The sequence below is a fragment of the Leucopleurus acutus genome (assembly GCF_964270905.1).
Source record: "Leucopleurus acutus genome assembly, chromosome: 7".
Classification (NCBI taxonomy): Eukaryota; Metazoa; Chordata; class Mammalia; order Artiodactyla; family Delphinidae; genus Leucopleurus; species Leucopleurus acutus.
Window position 1 is genome coordinate 34,506,691 of NC_139150.1, and position 10,879 is coordinate 34,517,569.

The 10,879-nt window shown below is 52.0% G+C and overlaps 1 protein-coding gene across 1 annotated transcript; it reads right to left on the reverse strand.

Moving 5' to 3' along the window:
• Positions 1-5,331: 5,331 nt before the first annotated feature.
• ALDH1B1 (aldehyde dehydrogenase 1 family member B1) lies at positions 5,332-10,474 on the reverse strand. Its single transcript, XM_082842293.1, has 2 exons — positions 10,440-10,474; positions 5,332-8,159 (listed from the first exon to the last, which is right to left on the reverse strand). Exon 2 carries the CDS (start codon positions 8,147-8,149, stop codon positions 6,596-6,598), a length of 1,554 nt encoding a protein of 517 aa, XP_082698419.1. The 5' UTR covers positions 8,150-8,159; positions 10,440-10,474; the 3' UTR covers positions 5,332-6,595.
• Positions 10,475-10,879: the final 405 nt, after the last annotated feature.

A 10,879-nucleotide genomic window follows, 5' to 3' on the forward strand; every position in this document is an offset into this window, starting at 1 on the left:
GGGGCCAGAGATGACTTGATTGAGATGGTCAGAGAAAGCGTCCTGGAGGAGGTAGGTCCCCAACAAGGCTCCAAGACAATGGCCTGAATTTGGAGAGGAAAGAAGGAAGGAAAAAGAGACAGCATTGAGTAAGGCTGGAAGGTAGGAGTGAACAGCCCACAAGAGGATTAAGCTTTAAAAGCATCTTTGTAAGACACACTCTAACCATTGTGCACAACTGCAAAGAGGTGCTTCTGTGCGCCAGAGCGAGCTGTCCTCCAAAACTTGAGGACAACATGGAAGTGTCCCCATAACTACGTTTCCGCTTCCTTCTGCACCTCAGTTGGGTCAGATGGTTTTTGCCAACGGCTGGGCATGGAAGCAGTGCATTCCACGACAATGCCAGGGCCTTAAGAAGTAGCTGTGCCTTTTCTGTGCTTTCTTCCCCATCTAACAGGGGACATGAGGTCTCTAAGGCCCCATGCAGCAGGTTTTCACCTGGGCCTATGGACTCATAGGAATTCTACAGATGACTGCATGGGGTCTATGAGCCCCTTGAAAGTGTGCCAGATTTTGTGTGGATGTGCATGTGTGTATTTATTTCTGGTGAAAAATATTAGCTTTCACTAGCGTCTCAAAGGAATACGTAACATAAAAATGGTCAAGAAGTACTGTAGACAGTGGAGCCACAAGATGGAAGGAAACTGTGTTTCTGAATCTCCACATGGAGGACAAGTGCTGATTAACCACACCTGCATTAGATTATTATCTAATAAGCAAGAAATAAGGCACTGTTGTGTTGAACCCTGAAAACTTGGGGGTTTATTTGTTGTGGCAGCTAATGTTACCCTGATACATGTGGGAAGAGCATTTGGTTGGGGGCAAGAGACCTGTAATCCAGGCCACGCTCTGACCCCACTGAGTTCCTTGGCCTTGGACGGTCACTCGGTCCACTCTAGTTAAGTGAATGGGGAGGCTAGGGGCTCTCAAAGGCCCTCACAATGTGCCTTCCTGCTTTCCTTCCAATCTAGGATTAATGTACAGATCACTGGGGCTTGGGGGGATTAAGTGGTGCTCTCAACACACAGCAGTCTGGCTTCTGCCCCCACCCATTCACACAACCTGCCCTTACCAAGGTCTCCAGGGAGCCCCATGGCTTCAGCCTCCTCTTACTTGATCTCTTGGAAACACTTGATTCCACCCGTGGCTCCCTCCCGTTCCCACCTTCCTTGGCTTCTTGACTCCTCTCTCCCAGGTTCTCCTGCTTTTCCTTAGTGTCTTTCACAGAATTCTCATCCTCCACCCGCCCCTTGATGTCAGCATCATCAAGATCAAGCTATCCTTAACCTCCCTGCAATCTGCTGAAAACACAGCAGACCCAGTGATCCTTTTAAAACATGTCAGATCACATTACAGCCCTGTTCCCCTTCTGGTTCCTTCACGGTTCAGAGTAAAGGCCCCAGTCGGCACAGTGGCCTTCAAAGCTCTCCCCATCTGCCCCTCCCCCAGCCCTGCCTTTTCTCTGTCCTTGTCTCTCCCCACTGCTTGCTCCATCCAGCTCCCTGGACACCTCAGGTGTGCTTCAGCCTCCAGACCTTTGCACCTGCCATTTCCACACCTCTTTCAGTCCTTTGTCATCTCTTCAGTGAGACCTTTGTTAAGTGATGGACCTCTTCAGATGGTCTATCACTTATTGAAGATAACAATTCCTACCCCACCCCACCCATATTCCCTATTCCCCTTCCCAGCAGGACCTTTCTCCCTAATAACCTTAACCATCTGACAGACTAAATGTTTCATTTATTTCACTTATGGTCAACCTCCCCCTGATGGGGAGGATGTGCAGGACTTTAGTTCCCTGCTGTATCGTCAGCACCAACAATACTGCCCAGCACATAGCCAGCACTCAATGAAGTGTGCTGAATAAACAAACAAATAGATAAATAAACTCACTACCTTGTCCCCAAACCTGCTCCTCCACCTAGGCTCCCTTTCCCAGTGGGGGCACAATCACCCACTTTGTTATCCCAGCAAGGAATTCAGGGTCACCCTAACTTTCACTCTCCTCTTGCAAGCCGTCTGTCACCACACCCCAAAGCCCACCTCTTGGCTCCCAGGATCTCCCACCCACCCTCACACCTGGTTCAGGTCAGCATCCCTGGCATAGGCAGCAGTGTCCCGAGTGGGCTCCCACACCAAGCTGACCCCTCAACCTATCCTGCACATTGAAGCAGAGCCAGCTTTAGGAACCAAAATATGACCCAATCACTTTCCCTTGAAACCCTCGTGGCTGGACAACAAGCGGCCTTCCTCGCAGGGGTAAGGGCCCTTCCCCATCCAGTCCCTGCCTCCTCCCAGGTCTCTCCCTTCCTCACACCATTCCTTGCACCCTCCGTGCTCTCTCACAGACTCCATGCCCTTTCCTTTCCCAGGAATACCCTTCCTGCATCGCTGTGCCAGATTACCTCCTTTTCATGCTGCAGAGTCCCATGCTCCTGCCATTGGGCCTTTCCCTTGGGCTGAGCTGGGTGCAGAAGGCAGTCAGAAGACCTGAATTTGAGTCCTGGCTCCACTTACTAGCTGAACATGGCTGGGCTTCCATGTTTATTTATCAAGCATGGAATGATAATAATAAGTGCCTTGAGGGTAATCAGAAGCATTAAATGATATAACAAACATTATTGTAGGTGCTTTACAAACATTGTGGGTGCTTAATATTATTTCTTTCTGTGAGCTTACAGTCTCTGTACTTCTACTTATCACAGCTTATCACTTTTCACTAAAACTTATCACTTTTCACCTTGGTCTGTAATTATCCCCCTGCCAGACCATGAGCCCCTGCAGGGCAGGGACGGCCTCATTCAATTCTGTTTCCCTACAACTTGCCTAGAGCCAGCACCTTAGCCTTCAAATTAATTAACAAAGTGGCCACCAGAGGGCAGCCTCACACCCAGAATACAGCCAACTCAAACTGAGGTTCTTAAGTGGCCTGGCATCTGGGTGATGGAGCAGCAGCCTGACCACTCCAGCAAAGGGGTTGGGTGTTTGGGATTGTTTGGCATTGCTGTGGGCTCTCCAGGCTTCGGGGTTTGATTATATGTGCTCTTAGTTTGCCTCCCCCTCCCCTGTCTCCTGGACCCAATTCCAAAGTGCGTGTTGCTCAGAAGGGGGGGTCCCCCATACCAACAAGCAATTCTCAGACACAAGCAGGTAGTAGAACTCAACTCAATTCTGACACTACCCAGAGATAGATAGATAGATACCCAAATCCCACTTAGGGGTCAGTCTTACTAGACTGTTGTCGTCCGTCCGTCCGTCGTCGTCGTCGCTCCACCCCCCCCTTCAGATGCCAGCCACAAGTCCACCTGTGCTTCTGATGGACAAGGCCCAAAAGTCACTTCATTAACATAACGAAAAACACCTTTATCACTCTCATCACTTAGGAAATTCCAAGGGTTTTAGGAGCCGTGCCAGAAATGCATGAAGACCAAATATATATGTCTCATTATAAATCACAGTATCACACCTTCCTCCTGGCCCATAGTGTAGGCACATGGGAAAATTACTCCAAATGAGCTGCATACAAAACCTCTCAGCTTCTCTTTCCTCCTCTGAAAAATAGGGTAACCCCACTGCCTACTTGATAGGATTATTGTGAGACTTCAAAGGCATGTAAGGCATAGAGACTGACAAACTAAGTGCTTGGTATAAGTTGGTCGAATGGGTGGATGCCCCGGAATTGCAACGTCTATGACCAAGTGAAGTCATCATGCAGGCAGTGTCCACACTCAGTAATGATGCCCGGTTCAGCCTCCCTGCTCACACTTCCCCGCATTCAGAGCAATGATGATGAGAACAGAGGGATTTTGGGGGCTGAGCTGATTGGGAATCTGACCTATTTGACTCCTCAGTCTCAGAATTTTAGGGACTGAAATGAGGGACCGAGAAGATTAACCTTTTCCAGTCCCACCCCATACTGGGACACCCTCTACAAAACTCCTCTTTGGTTTAGAAATTTTTTTTAAAATTTACTTATTTTTTACTTATTTACTTTTGGCTGTGTTGGGTCTTGGTTGCTGTGCGCGGGCTTTCTCTAGTTGTGGCGAGCAGGGGCTACTCTTCATTGCGGCGCACAGGCTTCTCATTGCGGTGGCTTCTCTTGTTGTGGAGCACAGGCTCTAGGCATGCGGACTTCAGTAGTTGTGGCACACGGGCTCAGTAGTTGTGGCTCGCGGGCTCAGTAGTTGCAGCACGCAGGCCCTAGAGCACAGGCTCAGTAGTTGTGGCACACGGGCTCAGCAGTTGTGGCTCGTCGGCTCTAGAGCGTACGCTCAGTAGCTGTGGCGCACGGGCTTTGTTGCTCCGCGGCATGTGGGATCTTCCCAGACCAGGGCTTGAACCCATGTCCCTTGCATGGGCAGGCGGATTCTTAACCGCTGCACCACCAGGGAAGTCCGGTTTAGAAGTATTGAGAAGCAAATGAGGAATGAATTTGTTAAAACATTGAGATGTTGGAAAGTGCCAATAGCCTCCAAGAAAACTAGGTAAAATGTGCACTTTGCGGGGCAGTCAGGGTCACCCCAGCCTTAGACAAATGGTGTAGAAAGGAGATCCTAGGAAGGCGAGATGAAGGGACCAAACAGACCCTGAGTCCTCAGGAAGCAGTTTCAGGCCAACTCCAAGGTAAGATACTGAACAAAATCGTTTCAATGCCTAGGTGAGATAATGGGGTGTTAAAGAGATGACGGGGTGGGCGGGTGCATTCACAAGGCTGAGTGGACCTAAAAGTATGGTGAGTCATGAGCAGCATGGTCTAGAAAGATGGACGACAAGGAGAGAGAGGATCAGCATTCTGCTTCTGAATCGGGGTCTGGCTGACCTGGTCTCACTCTCATCAGCTGCGGAATGGAGTTGTGAGACTAACAACAAACAAACTGAACTCTCAGGTTTGAAATTCCCCAAACGCTAGCGTGTCAGGATGGCCCTGACGCTGAGCTTGGCTTGAGGGCTGGTGTGTATTGGTGAGGGTTGGAGGGACAACGCCAGCAGAAGCCTTGAAATGAGAGCTGAAATAAACTGGTTTTAGGCAGGACCCAGCACTTTTCTCTGTGGGTCTTAAAGTTGCACATTGTCACTCAGGTGAGAGAAAACAAAATCGAAACTAGAAATATCATGGAGGGGAATTCTGACTATCGGGGTCCCTTCCATCCCCAAGACTCTGTAAAATGTTCAGCAGCGAAAGAATATTGATACAAAATTGATTTGCAAACAGAATGTGTGAGTTTAATTTTTAACTGAAATTAATTCACATATAAAATTCACCCTTTTAAAGTATGTAATTCAGCGCGTTTTGGTATATTCACAAAGTTGTACAACCATCAACACTAACTCCAGAACATTTCAAAACCTCCCCAAAAGAAATCCTATAGCCATTAGCAGCTATTCCCCATTCCCTCCTCCCCCAGCCCCTGGCAACCACTAGTATACTTTCTGTCTCTATGGACTTGCTTATTCTGGATATTTCATATAAATGGAATCATACAATATGTGGCCTTGTACGTCTGGTTTCTTTCACTTAGCATAATGCTTTCAAGGTTCACCCACGTTGTAGCATGTGTCAGTACTTCTTTCCTTTTTAAGGCTGAACAGTATAAGAAATATTCCATAGAAACATTTTGTTTATCCACTCATTAGTTGATGGACATTAGAGCTGTCTGAGCTTATTTTATTTATTTTTTATTAATTTATTTATTTACAGCTGTGTTGGGTCTTCGTTTCTGTGCGAGGGCTTTCTCTAGTTGCGGCAAGCTGGGGCCACTCTTCATCGCAGTGCACAGGCCTCTCACTATTGCAGCCTCTCTTGTTGCGGAGCACAGGCTCCAGACGCGCAGGCTCAGTAGTTGTGGCGCACGGGCTTAGTTGCTCCACGGCATGTGGGATCTTCCCAGACCAGGGCTCGAAACCGTGTCCCCTGCATCGGCAGGCAGACTCTCAACCACAGCGGCACCAGGGAAGCCCCTGTTTGAGCTTATTTTAAGTGAATGGTTATATAAATGCATTTTCTGTCTACCCCTTCCCTCAAATTAAGGACAATCAGTAGCAAAATGAAGCAATGCAAGCAAGCAAACCAGTCAGCAACTGGTACTTAGAAAAAGAAAAGCAGCCTTGATTTTTAGGGTATGTCACTGAAGAAGGGGGCCAAGATTATGGGGTCTAGCTTAAAACTCCTAATGCCTTCCAATCCCATGTCTGAGATGAGTCTACCCACTAAGACATCAGTTAATCCACCGGGAAGTCCTTGGATCAGTAAGAAGAACTGAGAGCCATGGTCTGGATCAGTGTTTCTTAATCTGTTTTCCGAGACTCCTAAGGTTTCATGGAAGTAACACAGGGCCACCAAGGGGGCTGGAGTGCAGGTGGACAGGCCTCTGAGCCCAGCCCCCATCCCTGCTTTAACTAGAGCAGCTCTCATTTTAATTGCTTTATTTGTTGAGGTTCCTCTAAGTGTTCATCTGGAACAAATAAAGGGGGTCCGTGGCTAAAAAACTGTTTGGCAACCACTGGTAGGTGGTTTTGGCATCCTGGGACTAGAGTTGGTGCTCCCTGGCAGCCGTTCTTACGAGTTCTTCTGAGGAACCTTGATGGTGACTGTCTTCACCTCTGTGTAGGCCTTAAGCCCATCCTCCCCCAGCTCCCTCCCATTGCCAGATTCCTTAAAGCCTCCAAATGGCGTGTGGCAGGTGACAACGTTGTAGGTGTTTACCCACACCGTCCCAGCTTGGAGCGCCTGTGTGAAGTACATGGCTTTGTCCAGGTCCCGGGTGAACACAGCAGCAGCCAAGCCGTACCTGGTGCTGTTGGCCCTCTCCACCACCTCCTCCAGCTTCCTGAACTTGAACAGAGGCTGCACAGGCCCGAAGATCTCTTCCTTGGCAATCCTCATGTCATCCTGCACACCACCAAAGACCGTGGGCTTGATGAAGAAGCCTCGCTCTCCAAAACGCTCCCCACCGCACAGAAGTTTCGCCCCCTCCTTCTGGCCAAGCTGGATGTAGCCCAGGATTCGTTCAAACTGTTCCTTGTCCACCTGGGGCCCCTGCTGGGTGTCCAGCTCAAAGGGGTTCCCAACTTTCCTCTGCTTAGCTTTTTCCACAGTTCTCTCGAGAAACTCATCATAGATGGATTCTTCAACGAAGGTCCGGGAACCGGCACAGCAGCACTGACCCATGTTGAAGAACAGGGCTTCGTGGCACTGCTCCACGGCGTGGTCCATGTCGGCATCGGCCAACACAATGCTCGGGCTCTTCCCACCCAGCTCCAGGGTGACTCTCTTGAGGTTGGACTCGCCGGCCGCCTTCTGGATCAGGTGGCCCACCTCGGTGGAGCCAGTGAAGGCAACTTTGTCGATATCCATGTGATGGGCAATGGCCGCTCCTGCTGTTGGGCCATAGCCTGTGACGATGTTTACCACCCCAGGGGGAAAGCCCGCCTCTTTGACGAGGGAGGCCAAGTACAGGGCAGAAAGGGGGGTCTGCTCTGCCACCTTCATGACCACAGTGTTGCCCGTGGCAAGTGCCGGGGCCAGCTTCCAGCCCTGCATGACCAAGGGGAAGTTCCACGGGATTATCTGGCCACAGACGCCAATAGGCTCGTGCCGGGTGAAGCAGAAATGCTCGCCATCCATGGGGATGGTCTTGCCATGCCACTTGTCAGCCCAGCCAGCAAAGTACCGGTATACCTTGATGACCTCATCCAGGTCCAAGAAATAAGACTCCTGGAAAGGCTTCCCATTGTCCAGGGTCTCCAGTGAGGCCAAGTAGACACGATCCCGCTCCACTAGGTCAGCCAGGCGGTTCAGCAGCCGGCCCCGCTCCGAGGCATCCATCCGGCGCCATGGAGACCCCAGCTGGAAGGCCTCCCGGGCTGCTTTCACCGCCCGATCCACGTCAGCCCGGTCCCCTTCAGCCACGTGGCCGATGACCTCCCCCGTGGCAGGGTTGACTGTTGGGAAGGTCTTCTTGCTGGCCGCATCTTGCCACTCATTGTTGATGAACAGCTGGTTGTAGCGGATGTCAGGGTTCAGGATGGGGCTGGGGAGGGCTGCTGCTGAGGAGTACGGGGTGGCCAGACGGCGCAGGCAAAAGAGCCGGGGCACCAGGAAGCGCAGCATGCTGAGTACTCTGGAGAGGGACAGGAGCCAGGGTGAACACGGAGAGGGAAGCAGGGGTCCCCCAAAGGCCCATCAGCTCAGATGTTCCAAGATTCTAGCATAAAGGGGTGTCACCTCTGAAAACACGGATCATAAGGGCTACAGAAGCCCTGAAGAACTCTCTGGTTCAATTCTGTCATGTCCGATCTAGCCTCTTGCTCACTCCTTCACCTCTTCTGGGTCTTCGCTCAAATGTCACCTTCTTAGTGAGGCCTTCCCTGAGCACCCTTTATAAAACTGCAACTTTCCTCAGCCCCAGGACTCTCTCTCCCCCATACTGTGCTCTATCTTCCCCCATCTGACATACCAAATAGTACATGTACATGCTTCTATGTTTATTGTCTGCCTCTCCCCAACAAAATGGGCTCCATGAGGGCAGGGACTTTTTTTCCTGTTTCATTCATTGCTATGTCCCTGATACCTAGAATTACGTTGGCTACAGAGTAGCTGCTCAGTGGGTAGTTATTAAATGACAGACAGAGGAAACATCAAAGTATCCACAAAGGCTGTTTACTAAGGCTGTTTAACTGACCTACAGGTAGAGTAAAACCCCAAGGGACTCAGAGCCAGAGTTGTTGAATGCTGAATGGGGTCGTGCGTATGAAAAGCCTGGCACGCCCACCCAGGTCATCGGAGCTGGCGGCACCCTCAGAAACCAGCCCAGCCCAGTCCCCCCGGGGGATTGGCTTCAGCTTTCCCAGGAGTGCAGTGAGTCCGGCAGCTGGAAAGAAGGCTCTGTTTACTCTTGCCTACAACTCTATTGCCTTCAACTTTATTAAAACAACTATAACATTTCAACAGTCTATATAATTTATTCAATATAATTTAAATGGTATATACATTTCCTAGATTCATTAAAGCAGTTGCTCTCCAGCTAGGACATCAATCCCTCCACTCCTGCTGTCTCTCTTGAGCCTTACCCCACCAGCCCCCAAAAGGAATTGCACCTGCCCTACCCCAGCACACACACACCCTCTGCCACTGGGGAGGGAAAGGAGCAGAGAACTCATCCAGGAAAACAAGACCCCGGCCAGGTCCCTGGCCCCACGCAAATCAGTGCTGCCCAGGAAGCCATCCCTTGGGAAGAAGCTGAGCCAGCAGAACTGTCAGGGGTGCACACAGGTCCACTCTGCTCAGGACTCTGCCCCATGCTGGGACAGAAGCAGCCTTGGGTCCAACAGGCCTGGGTCTGAGGAAGGAGGGGTCCCAGGGGAGGTCAGGATAAGGGGGATGCGGGGCCACTAATCCATGGGGTGGTGGTGCAAGGGTTCAAATGGCAGGAGGGGTGGTCACAGACCAAGGCTGGCAAGCCTGCTTTCACGCCCAGCCAAGGCTGTTTCTACTCTAGAGCCTACGTGGGGCGTACATTGGGCCTCCACCTGCATATGGGAAGAGGACTGCTCAAAGCACACCATGCTTTGCAGTTTCTAGGCCACCTTCTCAGTAGTTAACTCACCGAGGCTTCCAGCAGCCCTGATGACCCTCATTGTGGAAGAAAGCTGGGGATCAGAGAGGTTCTGGGACTCACTGAGGACACACAGCAATTAAGAATAGGAGCCTCGGGCTTCCCTGGTGGCACAGTGGTTGAGAGTCCGCCTGCTGATGCAGGGGACACAGGTTCGTGACCCCGTCCGGGAAGATCCCACATGCTGCGGAGCAGCTAGGCCCGTGAGCCATGGTCACTGAGCCTGTGCATCCGGAGCCTGTGCTCCGCAATGGGAGAGGCCACAACAGTGAGAGGCCCGCGTACCGCAAAAAAAAAAAAAAAAAAAAAAAAAAAAGAATAGGAGCCTCAGGCTGGATTCCCACAGCCCTAGCTTTGTGTTTCTTCCGTACTACGGACAATTTCTTACAGTTCCCACTATTAGCGCCCAATGTGCCAAGGACCGGACCTTCTGGGTCATCGAGGACCGGGTGGCTCCCACCTCACCCTTTCTGCGGGGAGAGGGTGCGTGTCCTGGCCTCTCAGCTACCAGTCGAGGGCCCAGTAGGCCCGGTGGGCGGGAGCGATGAGGCCGAGCTAACCCGGGAAGATTTCGAGGGTGTGAGTCCACGGGGCGATAAGGCGCCACCCCGATACCCGGGTGCGTAAGGAGGGGTGGGAAGCGTGAAGAGGTTCCTACAGGGCACGCCTCCGGGGCAGAAAGGCCGGCCACCACGTGGAGAAGCCGAGACCCAGAGAGGAAGCCTCCACTGCAGGAAGGGGAGCTGCGGCCTGCCCGGGGGGCCGAGTGGGAAGGGCGCCAGTTACCTGCAGCAGGTTGGCGCTCGCGCTCCGGTGCAGGTTCGGATTCTCACAGGTCTAGCCTGGCCTCTAGCTGGGCGCTTGCCGCAGGCCCCGCCTCCGCGCAGTGGCGGGGCTCAGCCACCAATGAGGCTCCGCCTGCGCCTGGCGCGCCGCCGACTTCCAGCCCCGCTGCTAAGGCAGCTCCTCCCTCCGGGCGCAGGCGTGTTGGGGCTGCTGGGACTGGGGTGATGGGACTGGGGGCGGGGAGCGCCCCACCTTTCCCACGTCCCAGCGCCCCGTACCCCGCGGGGTATCCCGCAACACGCCAGCGCTCTCCTCTCGCATCGCCGCTCAGAGCTGGAGTCCTAAGGCCCGAATGGGTAGGAGTTCACAGGTCACACAGCAATCGGAGACTGGACCCCAATTGTATTCTTCCTTTCTCGCACCACGAGGCGCCTTGTTAG

What these genes read in the sequence shown, in the direction of transcription:
- ALDH1B1 (XM_082842293.1), bottom strand. Translation starts at nt 8,149, where the DNA reads ATGCTGCGCTTCCTGGTGCCCCGGCTCTTTTGCCTGCGCCGTCTGGCC.